The 22,389-nt window shown below is 39.2% G+C and overlaps 1 protein-coding gene across 1 annotated transcript in view; it reads left to right on the forward strand.

The window, feature by feature from the left end:
• The window catches only part of RTN4IP1 (reticulon 4 interacting protein 1), a 22,578-nt gene extending 1,649 nt beyond the window's left edge, over positions 1-20,929 (forward strand). Inside the window, exons 2-9 of the mRNA XM_008503981.2 lie at positions 285-436; positions 1,242-1,310; positions 1,555-1,679; positions 5,801-5,849; positions 7,383-7,519; positions 9,666-9,849; positions 11,182-11,274; positions 20,796-20,929. Of these exons, the coding sequence (XP_008502203.2) occupies positions 285-436; positions 1,242-1,310; positions 1,555-1,679; positions 5,801-5,849; positions 7,383-7,519; positions 9,666-9,849; positions 11,182-11,274; positions 20,796-20,912 (926 nt within the window). The 3' untranslated portion in view covers positions 20,913-20,929. The remainder of the gene's footprint in view (positions 1-284; positions 437-1,241; positions 1,311-1,554; positions 1,680-5,800; positions 5,850-7,382; positions 7,520-9,665; positions 9,850-11,181; positions 11,275-20,795) is intronic.
• The last annotated feature ends 1,460 nt before the right edge of the window (positions 20,930-22,389 follow it).

Below are 22,389 nucleotides of genomic sequence, written 5' to 3' on the forward strand. Positions count from 1 at the left end.
AAATGAAAAGCTTGGAGTTCTGGATTTGTAGATTTGTAGCTACACGATGCTGTTGGAAAATGGAACATTTACAAGTGTCCATTTCATGGAAAAATAAGTCAGAAGCAGATTTGCTCTTTATTTGTAAAATCTGTAAAAGTATAAAATACTGAAAGATTTGTGCATGCTTAAGTTACAACAACAATGTGTCACATTAGGTAAAGGCAATGCTTTACAGCTGGAATTGTCCAGTTCACAAATTTAAATTCTGGACCACATCTCATGGTTAATTTCATGTTTTGCAGGTGGTTATGGTGCAACTGCACTAAATATGAAGCGGGATCCCCTGAAACTCAAAAGTGCCGACTCTGAATTTCCACTAACACTTGGCCGAGATGTCTCTGGTGTTGTTATGGAATGTGGACTTAGTGTGTCGTATTTCAAACCTGGAGATGAGGTGGTACCACCAAGGTCTTTTTTTTCTAATATGTATAGTTAAAATATACTATAAGATATTTAGCTTTTATTTTCCTCCTAAGAAAATTCTTTTTTTATGCGTGCATGTGCTGCACTCTGGATGAAGACTCTATGGCAGTAAATTCCTAGAATGCTTTCTTCCCTAAATTTGTTCTCTGAAAAGCATAGTCTTTCCTAGACTTGCTTCTGCAAGTGAATTTTCCTTCTGATTTTTAACTTTTGCTTGATTTCAGTGGTAGCAAGAGAGGAATTTATTTATTTACAAGTGCACACTCAAGATTCATTTTTTACTGAAAACAATTTTAACAGGAAGGGTTTAGTTGTTTGGTTTTTATTCTTGATAAACTTGACCTCTGGCATAACACAAGAACTACTTATTGAGTTGATACAGAAATACTGGTATTGTTTGTTTTTATCTTCACCAGTTGCTTTCACATTTCACCAGTTTTTCTATAGCAAATTGTGATTACTCCCTGCCCCATCCCTTCCAATCTGGACTTTCCTGACATGGAAGTATTTTGGTTTTTTTTTCTTTTTTTTTATTATGACTTTGAAAAATCTGCACAGTTCTGTACAATTCTATTTACAAAGCTTTGCAATCCTTCATTAGCCAATCTTGTGATGTCTTTTGTGTAAAGAGTAAGCTAAACTGGTTTCTGGTAAGCAATAGTGAAGACATTCTGCAAATAGGAAGCAAGATTTCTTTAATGAAGAAAACTTTTCTATGTAGCTATAATGATGTGTAAAGTCACAAAAATTGATAGTTGTCTTCTGTTTGGTTTTAGGTGTGGGCAGCAATTCCTCCATGGAAACAGGGAACTCTGTCAGAGTTTGTGGTAGCTAGTGGAAATGAGGTAAACCTCCAAAAATGTGGCTAACAGACAAAACCCTGAAATTGTAAAGAATGGTGTTATTTTTTCTTCGTTGTCTAAATAACTGTCTATTTCTTGGTGCTTGGATTGCTTTAGGCTCCACCTAGCTGTCAAGGTGGTTGAAAATGGAGCATACACAATCTGCAGTTCAGTGAAGCTTGCTTAAGTATTTCAGTGTCTTGTAGGATCTGCTGTGTGACTTAGATAATGATTGATTTTGTTTCAGGTGTCTTTTAAGCCGAAATGTCTCAGTCACACAGAAGCTGCCTCCTTACCATACGTAGGTCTCACAGCCTGGTCTGCAGTTAACCAAGTTGGAGGACTAAACCAAAATAATTGTAGTGGGAAAAGGTAAGTGAATAGTTCTGGTGCTAAAATGTAGTGTTTCAATTTTATGCTGGTTAGCTGCTTGTAAGGCATGTCCCACAGTGATGGGGACTGTCAGACCATGACATTCACAAAGACCAGCTGGCCTGAAGGTGCCAGGTTTAGTGGACACAGCTGCTGAGAGAGCCTTCTTTCTAGGAAGACTCAGAGGAGAACCCTAAATGAAGTATGCAGAGTCACTATACCTTCTGCATAGTGACTGAATAGAGATAGTCCAGTGTATATCTAATGTATAGGACTGTAAAGAGAATTTAAGAATGGTATCTCTGGGAATTTCTTGGGGCTTTGCTTTTCTGCCTGCTGGGACAGCTATCCAAATGTAGTATCCTCTCTCTGAGTTATTTTGGCAACTCACAAAAAGCCCTTTCAACCAAAGAGATGTGGTTCAGTCACTTCCTGCATGTGTGGACCACTTGGAAAGTGGTTTTCCAGCTTTCTAGAAAAACCCCATCAGTCTCATTTGACCTATAGGCCAGAACTTTGATGAGGTCAGGAATGGAGGAGAATGTGCAAAATGAACAGCCAAATCAAATAAGAAAATTGGCTTTGTTTATCAAGCCTGTTAATCTGACAATGGCAGATGAAAGACAGAAGAGGAAAAATGCACTGAAAGATTGGAGCAGATACCTTTTTTTTTTCCTGATAATTGAAATTTGGAGTTATTTTGGCCTCTGGATGTTTATGTACATAGATAGTAAAATGTTCAAAATGGAAATAAGGGCAAAAGGTAAAAATACTGGTATTGAAAGATTATAATTAAAATTGCTGTGCTGCACCAAAAATGTAGGTCAAAAAGTAATTACTTGGCAGTAGGAGTCTATATGCCAGACCTCTTGTCTTGGGTATTATGCTGTAATGCAACACACTGCAAAGGACACTAGATATATTGAATTTCTTCACCTGCATCTTTAGGAGATAATCAAGTGAGTGGTTTGTATGTCATGGTAAATTTCATCATGAAAATATCAAGTAATTGTTCTAAAGAGAAAATGAAATTGCAAAATTTAAAGCAATTTCAAAGAGACATAAGTGAATTTAACTTCCAGCTAGTGATAAAATCTTAGCTATATTTTCTTCCTTTTTATTTTTAAGTATTTAGACTTATTATTATCTTACCTTTCAGATGTAAGTAGAATTAGCCTAAAGATAGATTGATAGGCTAGCCTTGTTTAAAGGATCTTTCCAGTCTTCAGGTAAGCATTCAGATTGTTAAAAGTGAAATTCAAACTGCATTTATATATTGTCTTTACTATTAACATTTATGTTTATGTTCCAAATAAATAATTACTCTGTTGTTAAAAGCATTTTAGTGTGCTTATAAAATTATGATGCATACTTCTAAAATTATGATGTTTCCTATCTAAAATTATTCAACTGTGGAAGCAGCAGAGAGTGACTGATGTGATGGTAGCTTTCCAATGTTATTTGGTCGTTTTATCTGTTGAGAAGTACAAAGTGAGTGGAGGTTGTAAAACTTCTTGATAATGCTTTCTGATACGGGAATAAATCTCTTAGGGACATTTTGTTTCCATAACCAAGTGGAATTTAATTTTTTTATATATACAGTATATATACACATATTCCATAAATATAATATTTTGTATTTGGCACGTAGATGAGTCACTGAAAAATTTCACTTGTTTATAATCTGGAGAAAATGTTAGTCTTTGATCTGAATACCATCTCCCCTCCCCTGTGTCTTTTAGTGAGGTGGGGCACAGCTGAAACAAGTCCCAGCTCTCTCCTGCTGGTTTCTGAGCACACCATACATAGTTCCAGGCAGGGAACAGAGAGAGAAGGGCTAAACTCAAAATCCCTTGATAAGCTCATCGGGAGAGATCTGCTGACTCTGATCATTTGAACCACTATAACCTCATATGGGGCTTGGTGAATGATGGATTGAATTGTGTTCCTCTGTCAGAAGGGAGCCAAGGCTGGGGTATGAAGATATGGTTTGTTCTTTTGAGAGAATTGGTTCTGTTTGATCTCTATTCAGGTCAGATAATTCATTAGTTTGGTCCCTTGTGCACATTCTTGTATGTTAGTTTACTCCTGAGCTCACCTTTGCAGTGAAACAGGTGATTTCTCTGAAATATTTTCTCCTGGCTGTGTTTTCCTAAGGCAATGCAAATAAAACTGTGCCTCTTTTGGCACTTTCCACCATCTGTAGTTCTTCAGCACTGTCCTAACAGGTCTTGTACCTTCAAATGCTTCTCTGCTCCCTTGCTCACATCAGTGCTGTAAAAATACTGATCTGTGGAGCTCTGTGGCACGTGGATCTCCTGTACTGAAATAATCTGTGTCTGAAGTGAAAAGCTTTCTCAAAGTCACAATATGTGGAGAGAGTTTTAATAATTAGAAAGTTTGGTAGAAAATAACCCATGTTACATAGGAACAAACCAACTCTGGAAAGTATTTTTACCTAAGAATCTCAAGGACTTCTACTGAAGGGGAAAATAAAAGAAAGTTCTTGCCATGCAGCTTCCCCAAACTGGAAATATTACCTAAAATGTTGCAAAATGTACATTTTAAAATAACATCTGTCTCCAGCATCATAGCAGAAGAAATGCTTTTAAGCAAGAAGTAAAATTGGAAAGGCAGTTTGGCAATGTTTTTTTTTAAAGGATTTAATTGTGACTGTCCTTTGTAAGGATAAAGATGGGCTTAGCCCAGAATCTTGAGTGTAACATCCCTGTTTCATGTGTAATAAAATCTAAACATGAATGTTGCTTCAGGCATCTGTCGTTAGAAGCATGCTTCTGAAGATAAGTACTTTTTGGCAGATTTAAAAGCTGCAGACGTTTTGGTTTCAAATTCTTCATCTGAATTTTGCACTTTGGATCAGTGAAATAGGAGGGAACAGAATCTGATCAGTTACAAAAGAGGAAGCATTTTAAAATGGATACTGTGACCAAAGCCAAGTCTCTTAGGTTACTTCAAAGAATTTTTGTAAACTGAGACTCCAGATTGTATAGTACACTGTAAAAAGCAATTTCCCTCAACATCCAGCACAATATGATTTAAAATGGGAACATCACCAGCTTCTGAAGATACTGATTTCTTTTCTGGCAAACAGAAGTTCTCAGAAACATGACGTTCCCCAGTCCTATGCCAAGACTTCATTTTGGATCTTCTTTTTGTCCTCGAACTAGCAAATGAATCTGAAGTCCAAGCACTCTTTGTAACTTCAGCTGCAGGGCTGATTTGCCAATTCACTTTATGAAATTTAGTTATTTAATAAGATACCTGGATGAAATTTTTGAACAGTGGTTAGGCTGCTAGGTGTAAGGTTCTCACACAACCAAGCTTGCATTTATTTTATGAAATTTAGGGCAGTGTGCTAAAATGAACTCTAACTTGCTAACAGTTTTGTAATATACTCTTTAATTTTCTTGCTTGTGTGTCAGTTTCCACAGCCTGGCATTTGCAGGGTCTCATTGAGATGGACTATCTTTTTTTTTAAAAAAAAAAAAAAAGGAAGATACATTAATTTAATAGAACTTAAGCTTGGTTATAATGAGGTTAATTCATTGTATTTGTGTCTTTCTTTTAGGTAAATATTATGCAATATGGGAAAAAGTATGTTCTATATGTTCTGAAGTTCCCTGTCTCCCTAAATAATGTGATACTGAACTACTTTTTCTCAGATCACACCAATTTGTGCAAAATGTTGGTGAATCAATTTTTTTTTTCCTTTGGCAGATATGAAAGTGCAGTCTGGGAGACACTGGTTTTATCCCAAACTAAGCAATTATGCTCGGGGAAGTGAGGACACAGACAGGGGTTTTTGGGTGATAAATGTTACTGCCTGACAGCTCCACTGCCTGGATTTAGTGGAAAGCACATCTGAGGAAGCCTCTTTGTCTGTGCCAAGATAATGGTCTTGGCACAGGAAAGATGGTCAGCAATGTTAAGTCACATTATTGGCTATTGGAAGAGATAACCACAAAATAACACTGAATGACAAATACAATCTTCTGCTTAAAATAATTTACTGCTAGAGATGTATGAGAAGCCTTAGAGTACAAAGTTACTGTAGAGTTTATTTAAAGAACGATTTAATGTATTTTCATTTTCTCTTACAGAGTATTAATATTAGGAGCTTCAGGAGGAGTTGGTACCTTTGCTGTACAGGTAATATAAACCAGCATGTTCAGGAGGCATCTTCCAAGTATTCAATATGAAAAAAGAAAATAAATTGAAGGAAGGAATAGTGAAATATGAAGCTCCTGATTGATTTGTCCAATCAATCTGATCAGTATTTGCAAAAGCAAAATATTTTCAGATTGATTACTTTACATTTGTTACATTGTAATAGTTTAAAGTAGGAAGGGACTTGAGAAGAAAGTAGTTTGTGAGTCATGAGAGATCACATTTCACATTTTGGGTGCAGATAATCTCTTCTTGTAATTTGAAATATGTAGCATGTTTTCATTATTTTTCAGGCAGCTCTGCTCCATAAATATAAAAAGAACTTGATGTATGAGGAGATAAAATGATAGAGAAAGTATCATCATCTGTAACTGTTGTAGGTGGCCAATTGATACAAGAGGCTTTTATGTGCAGTGTATGTAAATCAGAGTAGCTTAGATTAACTTTCCCTCATTGTCTTTGCCCTGCTGCCCTTTTGCCTGTCTTCATTCCAGTAGCTCTAAGCTTTGGAGAGTCAACATGCTCATTTATTGATCCACTGATTGTGGAACATCCTCTTTTCATGTTCTCTCATTTAATTGGGGGATTTTGATTCTAATTGGTGTCATGTCATGCTGAAAACAGCTTTCTCTTGAGAATATGAAAAAAGACAGAAGTTGGGTGATTGCATCACTTTGCATTCCGTCTTAGTAGACTATAAACATAGTGGTTTTAAAGAGAGTGATGGGAGACTTTTTAGTGATATGCCTTTTGCTTGATCCATGATAAAGCAGGTGGCTAAATTAGATCAGTCATGGAGGGCTGACCAGCTACTGGTCACAGTTGTGATTTCTATCTGATTAATTCTGGTTAAACTACATTAATTAATCCAGAATAAATTTTAAAAATATTACTGTCAATGGAAAAAAGGGATTACAAAAAACACAAATAGCAAAAAATCCTTTACTTTGCTTTTGAAGTAGAAAATAACCTGACATCCTCCCTGTAGTGAATCAGAGATGGCTTCCTTATTTTTCTCATTTTTAATATTCAAGGTAATTACAGTGAAATAGATTTGTGAAATATTTACTGACCAGGTAGGAATATAAAATATTTTAAATTTTAAATATTTAAAATATGTAGTATTTGATCTGGTAACAGTTTTGTGGGTGGGTAACTTGGGACAATACCTCTTGGTATATATTTAGCTGACATATTCAAATGGTAAACTGAGTATTTTTATTTGAAGCCTTCTTTATACTGAGAGCTGATGTCTCTAAATAGCATTAAAAAACCCCCTCCTTTCTCCACACCAAATCCTTCCTCTCCAAAACCTCCTTAAATATGGAAAAATTCTAACCACTATTTGTGGCATGCATAACAGGTTATACTGTGTTGGTTATACTGAGTTTCCGTGCTCCCTACTAAAGGTGTGCTCTTGTTATATAAATATAATGATATTTTGTCTTTCTAAGTTGTTCTCAATGTTTCATTAAATTTTAAGCTTTGGATTTCTTTTTTTGTGCTTGTTTTTAGCTAGTGAAGGCCTGGGGTGCTCACGTGACAGCGGTTTGTTCTCATGATGCCAGCACACTGGTGAAAAAGCTTGGAGCAGATGATGTGATTGATTACAAATCTGGAAATCTGGAAGAGAAACTTAAAACGTTACCCTTGTACGTATTTGTGTTGCTTAATACTGAGATGAAGGAGTTGGCAGTCAGGCCTTGTGCCTTTTGATTGCTTGACTCCAGTCTGTCAGAACTCCCGCCTTTTTTTTTTTTCTTCTTTTTTCTCAATTCTAAAACGTTACTTTGTGAAGCAAATTCATCCCAACCATTTTTTGAATGCAGTGTGCCAAGCGAATATCCCAAGCACAGATTTCATTGTGCCACTAAGCCAATTAATTGGGCATGTGCAGGCAAGCTCACTTTCACATGCTTCTCTTCAATGACTGTGATTTGAACAGTTTTGTCAGCTTCCATCCAAGGATCTTGGAACATTCACAAAGCATGAATAAATTAAACTAAGTGTCAGGAATTTTGTGTGAGGCTAGCAAATAATAAAATTGATCTTCCAGAGGGAAGAGCTGTGTCATGAAGCATAGGTCTTTTCCTGAAGGTCTTTAGCCACTGTGTAACTCAACTGGGAGTAAATTTCTTTTCTGTAGCACTTGGTAGGGCTGCCTCTGATAGCAATCACACTTATCTTGTTGCAGCAGTTATGTTTCAACTAGCTTGGGGGTTTTCTCTAGAACTGAACTATTTTTTGCTATCTTTCCATCTGTTTCAACTTAGTCTACTGTGACTTGTATTTGAATATGATACTTACACTGCTAGATTGAGTTAACTTTCTGAGAGGGGAAACAGAAGCTGTTCAATCTATGGAAGAGTCTTACTGTGCTAAGAAGGCACTTTAACTGTGGTGTGATTTTTCAGCAGGCCTGCAGTCAACTGTGAGGGTACTGGCACTGTCTGTGTGGGCAGGACATGCAGCAACTAACTTATCAGTTTGCAAGCAGTGCTAAATTTACCTTTGTGCAATTCAGCATCTGAAATGCTAAGCACCTATTCTAGTAAGTGACCCTGGTTTTTTGGGAGATACCAACAGCAATGCCCTGGGCTGCAGTTTTATGAAACAGTTACACTGATCAGTCGGGTATATTGAGAGGACTGTTCCTACTTCCCTTTTCAGCTGTACTGACTCTTTGGATGCTAGAGTGAGATAGTTTTACCTGGAGCATTATTCTTCATTATTTCAGTTTCTCTTGCTGGCAGCTGTTACGTTCACTGAACTTTAACATGAAATCACATCCTTGGAAGATAGGCAGGAAAACTGTCTTCCCAAGGATGTGAACTTTTCTGTTTAACTTGCATTAAGTATTTTCCCTCTTATTTGTAGGTTATTTAGATTAGATTTGTGTGTATATACAAATCTGTTGTGATCTGCTGATTACTGGAGATTTACAGATGGAAATGAGAATGAGCTGTGCATCTAATATAATAGGTGCATAGCTCCCTGCTGCACTATCCAGCCTTTACAGGCTCACATGAGAAACATATATGAGAAGACTAATGAGAAGGAACACTGAAACTGTGGCTTCTTGTCAGCGACTGCATGTACCCATTCCATGGGGAGAAGGTTTTAGACCCTTTGCATTGTTAAGTTCTATGTTGAATAGGTGAATGCAAAGAAAAGAGCTGGGAATAGAGGCAAGATGGCCCCAAAACAAATAAAGAGGTCAGAAAAGCCTTTTGTAAGTGATGCTGAGAATTGGGTCACAGAAAAGATGTGAGGAGATAAGGGTTAGTAACATGTTTATGTAACTTTGGCCACTTGAACTGACTGACACCTGAGTACAGCATGTACAGGAGATTTTCCTAGTCAGGGTGTGAGTCCAAATTAGTATTTACACGCACATACCATATTGTTCTGTCCTGGGACCAGACTCAAGGCTGTTCCAGTAGTCTCAGTGGTAGAGCTGAAGAGACAGAGCACTAGAAGGCTTTAAGCAAGTGGAGAATGTAGTTGTGCATCTAAGAGTCTGCTTTTTGGGGTTTAAATGCAGTTTAAGTTATGTATATTAATAGCCCATGGCTGTTGTGCAATGAATCATCAGTAAGCTGTAAATTTAAGCCCCATTGAACAGTAAAGCTGGGATTTGGCTGAAGTCTTGAGACTTTCCTGCCATTATCTTGCAGGCAGATTATTGCATTTGAGAGACATGTAAACTTGAATCAATTTCTGATATAATTAGCTTAATTATGATTAAATTATTTTTCCCATGTTGTGATTTTAAGCCTGGTTTTTACATGTCTGCAGATTTGATTTCATCCTAGATAATGTTGGTGGATCCACTGAGAAGTGGGCTCTAGATCTCCTGAAGAAATGGTCGGGAGCAACATATGTTACCTTAGTGACACCCTTCCTGATCAATATGGACAAACTTGGAGTGGCTGATGGCATGTTACAAACAGGAGTTACTGTTGGCTCCAAAACTGTTAAGGTATTTAACAAAATTTTATATATTTAATATCATGTATTATTCTAGTTGCTTCCTTCATGGCTCAGATGCTAGTCGTGTGGCTCATCTGGAGGCATCTGTTGTATTTTCCTCATTAAGTACACTTCATAGGCATTTTAGTTCTTTCTGCCTGTCTTGCACTGAAAAACAGTGGTGCTGATTGGTAATTGTGGTAGTTTGGGGTGCTTTGAAGTTCTGATTCCTTATTGTGCTTTTCATTGCAGCCTTTTCTATACGGCCTCCTTAGTGAGTCCTGCTGACAGCTAATGTTTCATAGTAAACAGAGCAAATCCCTGCCTCATTGAAGTGAGGGGAATTTTGCTACTTGCTTTAGGCTGGTCAGGCTTTCTCTCAAAATGTTGTTCCATGACTGATTCTCTTCATCCTTTTCCAGCACTAGAACATAATAATAATGGTTGAGGGTAGCTAGAAAGCTTTTCATCTCTTTCATATTCATATGTCTGGATGGTGATACTGATTTTTCTGGTTTTTATAAGTGGATCTTAAAGCATTCTGCCAGGGGCCAGATCAGTGAGGCTTTTTAGAACTTCCCTCTTTTTTCTCTCAACATGTGTACTTGCTCCCCAGATGAATGCTTTTCAAGCAGTTGCTATGGTATTCCTCTGATGGCATGGTTGAATGAGATTTTAAGTCCTGCACCAATACTTTCAAAGGAAAGCTCAAAGCCAAAATTAGAAGTCTGGGAAGAAACAATGTAACATTATTTTTCAGTGTGGATGGGAGCATTGTATGCCACGTATTAAAAATCATCTCTTTGGTGGCTGATGGCTCTTACTTTGGTAGTGCCTTACTCAGAGGAGGTGCTCTTGGCTTGTGCTTGTGAGATCCTCTCAAAATGCTTTTCATGTGAGCTGCCATCTGTCAATGGATGGTGATGGCTCTGCCAGATGTGATGGTGGAAAATTTAATCACAGACACGGAGATGGAAGGTCCTAAATGTCACATTGCTGGGTTTATTTCACCCCCTTTGTGAATGTGTATAAACATACAGCACCATCTCTCTCTTACATAATAAATAATGCCATTTCTAGCTGCTGAGACAAGGTGGTTGTGTTTTTCAGCTAGCTGACTTGTGCAACTGGACACAAAATTCACTCTGATCCTATTGTGGTAATACAGCATCCCTGTCTGTACATTTAATCCATGTGCTTAGGTGACATTTTTTTCAGACACTAGCATATAATTCCATGTCTTTTCCCCAAATTACTTCTCTAGTGCTTCTGCCATTAATTTTTGTTCCCATTTGAGATTCCTCTTGTGATTTTTTAAATATATTTGTGATCTTTCTTGCAGCATCTCTTAAAAGGAGTCCATTATCGGTGGGCATTTTTTATGCCAAGTGGCCCAAGTTTGGATGAAATAGCAGAACTAGTCGATTCTGGAAAGGTATGTCAGTAAAGGTTATTTTGGTATTTGTGCTGAAAGAGGTGCTGCTTGGACTCAAAAATGGTGTAGTTCACAATTAAAGAATAAAATGGTAAATGAGGGTCATGAGAAAAACTAAGAAGTTACTTGCTCCAGTTTCTAACTTCTGCCTTTTGCATGGAATTTAGGAATCTTCAAGACTATTCTGCCTTCTCCTTCTCTGCCCTACCTGCTTTTAAAAACACAAAGCTTATTAAGTTATGAGGAAGGACTGTCCAGTGATGATTTATTTTTGCCAGTGAGAATCATTGAGCAGGACTTCTGGTGTTGAAAATCCTGTGTTTTAAGAGGTCTCCTCTGGTTCATTTGGTCAGAATGAACGTAACTGTGTATCTATGTGTATCTATATATGCAAAATTGCTCAGCCTGAATGATCAGGAGCCCTGCCCAAAATTAAAACATTCAGGTTATTGCAGGTCACAGAAATCTGCATGGGCAGAGTGATGACAAGAATCTTGTGTTTCATTGTTTCAGTGCTTCAGAGTATGTTTGTGCTAATTCAGCACAGTGACTTGGGGTATTGTGAGTGTGCATAAGCTCTTGGGGAAACTCTTTGCGGGCTTGGGGGAGGGGGGGGGAAGAAAAGCAGGTAGATTACTGCCTTTCTGATCTTTTCATATTAATGAACTTGTTACAAAATGTGTGCAAGAGCAAGCAGTTAATTGCCTGCTTACTGGACTGTGCTGTAGTGCTAGCAGTGTCCTCTTTTGGATAAATTGATTTTGCCAGAATTCCCAAAGTAGAGAATGTGGACAGCTGCTGTTAATCTCTCTATGTAGTACTTAAGCTTAAGAGGAAGCAGAGTCTGCTGTGACTGTTCAGCCATCTTGTGCTCAGAATTTGCACATGTTAGTAGAATTTAGACCTCTCAAAGTTGGAGTGTTCATATCTTTTTTTCACTACACATTATGTTCCAGATTTTGGAGATGGATATATAAGTTGCTCTTGTACTTGCTACTGTTTGCCACCTCAGTGCTGCAGATCAAAATATAAATCTAAATTCAGCCATTTCCATTCCTCTGTCACAACCAGTGTGCTGCTGACACAGGCAGTGGAAAGTCTGTGTTTCCTAAGAAGTTACCTACTCATAGACAGAGGTTGCAGCAGCAAATAAGCTGTGGGGAAGTGTGTTCCTGGCTATGCCTTTGCATCACTCTGCTTTGCATTATGTCCAGTACTGTAGACATTATCCTTTGGTCAAGAAGGAAACCCTAGGTGGTGTTTGCATCCTATCACACTACTAAATTATAATTGTCTAAGAAACAGAAATGGCTTTGTTCTTTACTTTTTGTCCTGATTCTTAGCCACTCACATCTTGTTTAGTGTTCTGCTTCTACCTTGTATGCAAAACAAATGCAGAATATGCTCATGAAAGCCTCTTGGGAAACACTTGTTTATGCAATAGAGATAGAGCTTAATCAGTGTTCTCAGCCTCATAATCTGGACAGGTGAATTGTAGAGCCATTTAAAAAGTACGTCAGACATATATGAATGTCCTGATGTACTTTTTCGTGTCAGATGATCATGAGGACAAGGATGTTTACTTGGTCTTTTATTTTCTGTTTAAAACCAGGTCATTATGTCAGACTGTTTATCAGCATAGTCATTATTCTAGCCATATTTTACTCTGTTTTGTAAGGGGAGGTAACCCTGTGCTGTGCTGTCACCCGTATTTCGTAAAACCGTGATGTGTTTCATTTGAACAGATGTTAATTAGACTGTGATCTTTATTGTCTAGACACAAGAGTTCTCTTGAATGAACAGGTCATCCATTCAGAAGAGCAGGTGTTTGGAAAAATGGAAGGGGGGAATTACTGGAGAAAGTGCACCAAAATTTCCCATAACTAAGTGAAAAGAAATGTTTATGTTTGGATTGGAGAGAATAAATGAGAATTAAAAACCAAACCAAACCAACGATAAAAACCCCACCCCACAAAGCAATTGAAGTGTAGCATGAAGACTCAGGGAAGCCAGCGAAGTGGGCTCACGTGGTTGAACTTCTTAGTTTTGAGTGAATACACTTTTGAATAATGCAGATGAGTTATTTTGAAATTTCAGTGAATCTGTTATAGGTATCTCAATTTTGAGATTGTATGAAGGTGGATAGGAGAGCAATTGGAGTGTGAGAATGAGAATTTTTTTCAGGAAAGTGTAAATCATGAGAGGGGGTTTAAATAAATCAAAAAGAGCTGATAAACAGATGACGTTGCAGTAGGTGAAACTTTGAAGAGCATAACCCTGAAGCAGCTACAGGTCATTTTGATTTGTCAGGTTTTTTCTCTCTTAGTCATTTTGCACCAACACAGATTTTTAGTTTTGATGAATTTGTCATCTTCCCTTGCAAAAGCAAAAGAATTCTCAATCCTTCAGTGGTTACAGAACAAACATAAAGGGAATTTTGTTTAAAGATACTTGGTTTTCAGATAGAAGATCTCTGCAGCAAGGAATAAAGATTTGCAAAATGTCAGCTATGTAAAGGTATCCTCTGAACGGCCTATTTTAATGGTGAAGAAAAGGAGCTGATTTGATGAGCAGGTAGTGCAAGGGAGGAGAATAAATTTTCCTTTTGTAATTTACCTGCACATCAGCTCGGTTCCGGAGGCTGTAAAACCATTTTCAGTTTGAGTTGTTTTCTCTGCCTTGCAGCTGGACATCCTGCAAAGAGACTATTGTGAGACTGAGGGGCTGGGGGGCTGCTGATACCATAGTGTGCACAGAGTGGATCATGTATTTCTCCATCAAATTTTAGAGACACTAGCAACTTTCTGAACTGCTGGGAAGCCCCTCTTGAGGAGTAATTATGAGTTGATTAATTATGATCCAGAAAGGACTGTCTTAACTTGGGCTCCTCCAAATGAGTTGATGAAGCATGTGACAGAAGCTGGGGATCTCTTTCTGTGGTGGAACGTTCCTGGTGAATTATAAGGTTCTTATCTAAAGAACTGAAATCAATAGAGCCTGTAGTTCAGGACACAGATTTGCTGGCACACTGTTTGCTGAAGCATTGTCACTGGTCTCTGCTGCCAGCATTGTCACTGAAAGGCTTGTTAGGAATTAGATGTATTTGTGGTCAGTGTTGTGGATTTAACATTGGTGGTCTTCATTTTTGCAGCTTGTTTTAACTTTTTGCTCCTTTCCAAGGATGTCCTGTTTATTCTTCGGTAAAAATATACCAAACTCCTATAACTACATAAGTTTGTCTGACTTACAACTGAGCATTTCCTTTGCCTTTTATGAAGCCTGATGGAGGAAGGCAGGCTGAAAAGACTTCATAGCATCCTAAGGGGGAGCACTCGGGATGTTGTATGTTCCTGCTGGACCACGATAGGATGTCAGTTAATGTGCATCCCTCCAGATATTTGAAATTTAAATTTCAATTCAGTGCCCTTTAAATGCAATGCAGGTGTTTGTCTGCAGTATTTCAGGTGGCCCGTCAGAGCAGAGTTGCATCAGATGGGCTGATGGGTGCAACTTGGTTTTGCAGAAGGAAGGCTGAAGGACAAGAGACTCTGATCATGAAGTGAATAGATGCTTTTTAGTGCTATTTGCATAGGCACACATAAGGAAAAACAATTGTATGCCTATATTAAGGTAATTTGTGTGTAGTGTTGGTTATACATTTTGCTGAAGACGGTAGGTGCTTTGGACTCAGCACCTGCTGTTGTGATTTGGAGGAGAGGATGCTTTTAGGCACTGCTGCTGTCTTCCTGTGCAGTGCTGTACAAATCACATAACCTTCTGCTATCATAATTTCTCTGTCTTGTACAGAGGGCTAATGCTCTTTATCCACCTTGGGTTACTTGCTGTGACATGCCCTGTTAAAATGTGGAATTCAATTCTTTTCTATTCTTTTGAGGAAGACTACATTGAGGAAGCAAATAACACAAATGTCATCCACTTGGACATTCCTTGGCTTTTGAATTGTTTGGATGGCCATGAGTTAAGATGGCTTACATTCCTTCTGCTGGCACAGGTTATCAAACCTTCTTGACTCCATATCCTGACCCCGGTGTGTATTGATTTGCTCCCAGTTCTTGTTACTGTTCTGCAAGGAACTTTTTCCCTGGTCCTTATTGCAAAATGGTTGCAGATTTGTATCTAGTTCTTGATCCTTCTCCAAATCTGGCATCTCTAGATGTGGCCTTCTCTGCAGTAATTCCAGTCCTAAGGTCCCCAAGGTGATGTGCCTTTGGGAGGTGCCTGCTTTAATCTCACTGTCTGAAAAAGAACGCTGGGGTAGTAATTCTGTTCTTAAATGTCTGGATTGACTAATGATCAGTCCCTCTCTCTACTCTCCTTAGCCACTCACACTAGTTCCAATGACCATCTTTCTCCATTCTCAGTTTCAAAACTTGCACTTTTTTTTTAGAAAAACAACGGCCATCAACATGACTGCTAGGGGGATTCCAGGAGACAGGTGATCTTTCCTTTATTTAGTTGGTTTTCAGCATGGTTCAGTAGGCAGCTAAACCCAGGATCTTCCTCATTTCTACTGATTTAAGCTTGGGCTTGGCAGGCACGTGCTGCAGTTCTGGGCTTGCTCCAATTTCTTACTCCTCTTCATTGCATCCTGTAAAAGTTGTCCTGCCAGGGCCAATTAATGAACCTGAGATATTCTAAGCCTCTCCTGCACTCCCAGGCACACCCTGACAGCCTGCTTCACTGGGACTTATCTTCTAGGATTTTAATACTTGTAGATGATACTCATGAGTTTCTATTGGCTGCTGTGTATAAATAACTCATACAAGGTACCTTAGCTTGAAAAGCAAACAAAACCTGGTAATACAGTTGTTTATAAGATGACTAGGGAGCAGACCCCAAGACCCATACCTTCCACTCCTGTGTCCTAACTACTGCACCACTATTCTCACGGGTGTATGAGACTGGAATGTTGGACCATTTTTACTTCTGCTAGGCATTTGGGACAGAAATATCACACGCCTCATGTCCTTTAACATACTTTTGGATGAAAATGTATGTTCTCTGAAATATGAATTAATCAAAAATACAGTACTGTAAAGTTGTGTAGCTACCTTTACAACATGTGACCAGAGTCAGCTGTTCAGACAGTAACAACTTCAGGTTTTGTCTTCAGTGAGGGTTTACCCTAGAACCTAATGATGACAAAAATAGGAATTGCTGCATACATCATTGCATGGCATTTTAAGATGAAGGAATGATGAAGTAATGGGTGGATTGAGATTGTACACAAATTCCCAAGTTGAATTTGCATACAGTAGAGAAGATGCTCAGCTGAAGGGAAGGAACAACACAAAAAGCAGTGTCCTTAAAACAGACTTTTTTTCCATGAGATAACAGTAAAGTAACTAAATGTTTAGTTACAGGACAGGGACCGGTTTTTGTAATGACTTCTCTTCAAGTCTCATGTTGACATAGGAGGGAGTCTCACTGCCGGCCAGAGAATATCAAGCTCTGCGTTTGCACTCATGGGTATGTGAGCATGGTGGAAATTTCTGGAGGAAGACAGCTTTTGTCTCCTCACTCAAAGCAGCCAGTAGGTCTTTTCCACTGCAGCAAGTCCTCCAAGAGGACCTTTAGATCTGCTGGAGCATATCACAACTCCCATTCTGTGCACATGCAAGAACCTTTCCTGAAGGGCAAACAGAAACCACAGGCAGACTGGTGTCTGCTTACTGTGGTGCCACTGGTGTGTGTGTGTGTGTGTGTGTGTGCTGGGAGGGGGCACTCTGCACAGCACGGCTGCCCTGACACAGCCCACAGCCACCCTTTACAAAGTGAGGAGAGAGCCAAGATGTTGTCATTGCATTTTGGAGTGAGGGGACGTGCTTTCCCTCCTGTTTTGGACTGTCCTTGCTCTGCGGGCCTCTGAGGTTCGTTCTCTTGGTCGCTCTCCTGAGGATTTCAAGGCTCTGGCTCTCCCTCCAGCGGCAGGAAGCAGCTTCACACTCATTGCAGCAGCTTGTTGCTAAGGGGAGGCTCAGGGCCATCTTCGTTGTCCCTTCCAGGTAAATTCAGACTGTGTCCTTGCTACCACAGAAATTAGGAACCCCAAGGGTTGGCTTGAATTTGGCAATTAGCGGGAGTGTGTTCTTACTGACCAGTCAGCTCCTGCCAGTACGTGTTCACTGCCTGCTGCAATCAGAGTTGGCTTGGCTGGGATGCCACTTCTGTGCCCTATGTAGGTTACCCTTCATCAGCATCAGCAATTGCTCTTTATTTTGCCAAACACATGAGTTCAAGAGACCTGAGATTCATTTCTATAGTATGTCCTGCATTAGTGAGAATGAAGAGGAAGAAAATACTTTTCAGGCCCAATCTGTTTGCAGATAAACATTTCAATGCGTGTGTGTGTAATCCTTTCTCTCCCAGACTTTAGTTTAATCCCTTTCCCTGAACAAATAGGTGTTCTCTGGCAAGGAACTGATGTGTGGCTGTAAATAGGCAGTGTTTTTATTATCCAGTTAATCTCCATTTATTATCACACATTCAACAAACAGTAGACGCTCCCCTGCTTGTTTGTCTGTTCACAGGAAGAATTTTTATCTTAGTCAGTGGATTATGGTACAGGCTGAGTGAATCACTGTGCTGCAACATGGTCAGCCCTTTCAGGGTTATTCAAACAATGGGACTGACCAGCCAGCCAGATAAAATTAATGCTCTAGATTGTCAGGATCATCAATTTAGTATTCATGTCTCTCTATAGCACTGCCTAAAGCCAGCATTTAAATGGTGTTAGAGGTTACATCAATGTAGCAGATGGGCTTTGAGTCTGGTGGCTGCAGCACACACAGTATTTTGAACTGTGAGGCTGAATTCAGGGTTCTTCTGAATCCCTGTGTCACCACTTTTCAAATGCAATGCTTTGAACTTTCCCTAATAGTCTGAGGATGCAATATACCTCGTTCTGTCAGGGTTATAAGCTGCACCCCACAATAAATGACTGTAAGCAGCAAAACTCAAAGTGCCGCATTCATTTTTTTCTCAGTTGCTGCACACATCTGAAATTAACTTCTGCCTTTCCCTGGATTCCCTTGTGCTGCACATCCCTTATACTGCTGTGCTGCTTTCTTCCCCAAATACCTTTCCCACCCCTTCCAGCCTCTTGCCCTGCCCTGCATCTATGTCCATGCTCCACCAGCCTGAGGTTCTGTATTCTTTTTTAATTTTTTTTAACTGAGGCAGAGCTTTGTATGTAACTGCTGTTAACAATAAGTACTTGTACAAGTACTGCACTTGTGCTTAGCTCAACAAGGTTACTGTGTTGTTTTTTTCTCCCCAAGCTTCTGCTATGAAAACAAGAGTTGGTCTTCTCAAAACAGGCACTACTGATCAGCAGCACCTTCCTTCTGCTGATAGTCACAGCAGCTGCAGTTTACTCGGGTGTTGTTTTACCCAAAACCATTGTTTCATTCAGTGTTTTTGCTGCCCTGGGTATATGTCCTGACTTCGCTGGTGCCTGAGATGCCATTTCCATTCTGTGCTGGATGCTGACCAAAGGTGATCTTGCCTTGGTGATTCATGCCCCCTATTTCTTCCTCAGCTGAGCAGCAGAGTTACACGGTATCTTTGTGGCTCCTCTGCTGTGTGTTACTAAGCACTTTGCTAGAGGTTTGTTTACAGAGTTTGCCCTGGCAGAACAAGGGGATGAAATTACCCAACCTTGTACTCAGCATCATGGCAAGTTTAAGGCACTGAGTGAATATATTTATGCAGTCATGCTTACAGAGGTTTGGCTGCTAATTTTAACTTTTTCTTTGCAGGAGGTTCACTCATTCCTACTTTTCTGCCATGCAAACTGCTAAGTTTGCCTTGACAAAATAAAAAGGAAAATTTAGGGATAAGATTAGGAGATACTGCAGTGTAATAGTTAGACTATTGATGTCTCGAATGACTGTTTATAATATCAGCAAACCCAGCAGTTATTTTAGTGCAATGACTGGACTTCAAGGCAAGGCACTGTGTGTGAATAAATAGAAAATTAGGGGAGTTGAGAAAAGAACCTACACAAACAGGGACAGCTACCAGATTGCGTTTGTCGTGCTGATGGGGAGGGTTCTGGGTGGTCAGTGCTGCTGTTTGGAAAATATGTGTATGTGAAAAAATTTCCATGGTAGTGCTGCAGATTCACCTTCTAATCAGCATGTCCCAGTACATACCCTTTGCCTTCTGGTACAAGTAAGCAAGCCTTTTGAAAGACAGCACTGTACCAATGCTGGCAAATTGTGTCCTTACTACTGGTGTATTCCTTTTCTATTCAGCAAGATGCATGTCCTACCAGTAAGAGGGCAGTTACTGGCTCTGGAGTATTTAACAAGATAGTATTCATGCTAGTGACCATGAGGAAAAAGCCTGAAGATATTTTTTTCACTGACACAAGTAACAAGGATCTTTTTTCTAGCACAGTAAATACGGGTTTTTGATCTTTGTTCCTTCCAGTCTTCATCACTGCAGACTCCTCTGCTGTCGATATTTTCCTAAGATGAGGGGATTAGGGTCAGTTCATCAATGCAAGTGCATGCATTGGGATGGTGTTAGGGGATCCAAGGTAAGAAACCAACCTCAGGGGAGGTAGGATCTTTGGGAGGAGGTGTGAGAGATACTTTTGTACACAGATCTTATTTAGGGCTTTGGAAGGCTGACTCAGAACTTGCTGATAGGAAAAGGTCTCTCCCCTTGGACCAGCAGTGAAAAGTATTTTTCAGAAGCAGCTGGGATTTCTTCTGCCTCTGTCAGTATGCTATGATGTATAAAGAAAATTCTTGCAGGGTTTTTTGGGTTCCTTAGTTAATAATAGGGACAGTGAATAGGGTAGTTTAGCCTTCATTATTAGAAAATAGTCTAAAACAATTACAGAGGGCTACTCTACAAGATTAATGCAAGAACAACTGTAGATGCAAGCTGGATTTAATGTCTGCCTGTTGGAATACACAGTGGCTGAGTTTCCATGTATATCTAAATGATTCCGCAACAAATGTGGACTTTTTTTTTGGTTGGTTGGTTTTTTTGTTCTTCATTTGTGGCCAAGTCTTTGAAGGGTACTGAGGTGTGTACTGATGCAGATAGGCAATAGATTCATAGATATCTTTAAAGCATCTGACCTTTTGAAAATTCTTTGGTTTAACAAGAAAAACAGTAGAGAAATATGAGAAAAAAAATGTTCCTTCTTAGTGTATTATGGACAACAAAGAGTTGAACCACAGTGTCAGCTTTTACAGGGAGTTAAAGCGTTGCATGGTGACTTTATTAAGAGTCCCAGGTGAGGGCACTGAACTGTGAGTAGTAGAGATGTTTCCACACTTGGGCAAAAAACAGCAGAAAACTTTCTCCTGCCTGGAGAGGGATCCCTGCAAAAAGTTTAAAGCTAATGACTGCATCATTTGGCAACTTCTGCCCTAAATACAAGAAAGAAATCCTCCCCCCTCAGCTTTCTTCCTCAAGTTTTGAAGTGTGAATGTGACTAATTTTATTCCTAATACCATGACTTTTTCTTTATTCTGTAGATTCAACCAGTTATTGATCAAGTCTTCTCTTTTTCTGAAGTTCCAAAAGCCTTTCTGAAATTGGAAGGAGGACATGCACGTGGAAAAACAGTGATTGATGTAATTAGTAAAAAATAAATTATCTCTAATCGTTATTCTGCCCACATTCCTTTACTGGTAAATTACACTTGAACTTGAACTGGTATGTAGCAACTGTTTTTTCTGTAAAAGCTCACACAGGATGCATGATTTTAAAAAAAGGTCCTTTCCTTTAAGAAAAGCCTCTGATTCCTATTTACTCAGTCTTGTTTGTAACTGTTAAGATGTGGATAAGAGATACTAATACCGCTTAGGTTATTTCTGCATGAAAACCATGTTAAGAATGTAGGTGAGACTTTTGCAGAACACCCCTTACTCTTTGGATAAGAGGAACAGCAATCAGTATGTTCAGTTTTTAAATCTTGGAGCTTTTATTTTCCAGATGTTTTGGTTAAGTCCTGAAATGGTGAGGCAAACTTTTATCTAACTGCCATGTGAAACTTGTGCTGCCCTTTTTGCCTTGACCTTTTCTAGATCTGTTCACCATATTGATATACATTATTACTCAATCTCGTTCATTCTCAGAACCCATAAACTTTTCCTGTATTCAGTGGTCACATTGCTGTCTCAGGCCCCATAATTTAATCTTGATAAGGCAGCTCTCCCATGGCATAACTGATTTGTGTAGAAGCATGAAACAGAATCAATGTGTAACTGATAATTATTCTAATTGCCCAACTCCTGGCAGAGATTCAGCTGACTACAGTGTTTATGCAGGTAGGCTAAACATGATTTTGTCAAGTAGACCCTGTTCTGCCATGCCTCCTGGCTTGAGGGTATGTGTCTGTCTGTCTGTTTTTAAACTTACTGTTTTGCCAGAGATGGGATATGGACTGACTTCCCCTGCCAATTATGCAGGAAGGGTGAAGGAAAGTGGTAACCCCTTAATGGAGAACTGATGGGAAAAATGTATCATGCAGTGTTTCCAGCAGGGGACAGAAGCAGCAGGAGCCCTGTGAGCTGTGGGCCCCAGTACAGCTACACTGAACATGTGATGTGCTTGTGTAAGGGAAGCATCCATTCCTCAGAGCCTTCAGCTGTGCCTCACCATGTATTTAGTCCTTGTTAGGCAGCTGCCACAGAGGAATTCTGGACAGAGAAGGGCACGAAACAAAAGGAAAAGTAGCTGTAAAAATGTCAGCTCTTCACCTTTAAAAATAATTTCAATGAGAAGTTACCTAAGTTAAATTTATTTGTAAAATGCTATATTATATATAGCAAGAGCACATCAGTATGACAAAGTACCTGTGTTTGGAACCAGTAACAACACATTTTCTGTGAAGAACTAAAAGCAGCACATTTCAGAGCAACAAAACTTCAGTACGTCTGTACAAAAGGAGAATTAGTAAGGCACTTCCTCTAGGTTGGTAACAGTAAAAACACCACTATCCTTTGAGGCAATACAACAGTAATGAAAATGTTAATTTGAAACAGACATACTGCGCAAGACAAAGGCCTGGGTGCTCCTAGGAGCAGCTTGTAATAACACTGGTCTAAGCCAGAACAAAACACAGCA

Source organism: Calypte anna, chromosome 3 (assembly GCF_003957555.1).
Source record: "Calypte anna isolate BGI_N300 chromosome 3, bCalAnn1_v1.p, whole genome shotgun sequence".
In the NCBI taxonomy this organism is placed as follows: Eukaryota; Metazoa; Chordata; class Aves; order Apodiformes; family Trochilidae; genus Calypte; species Calypte anna.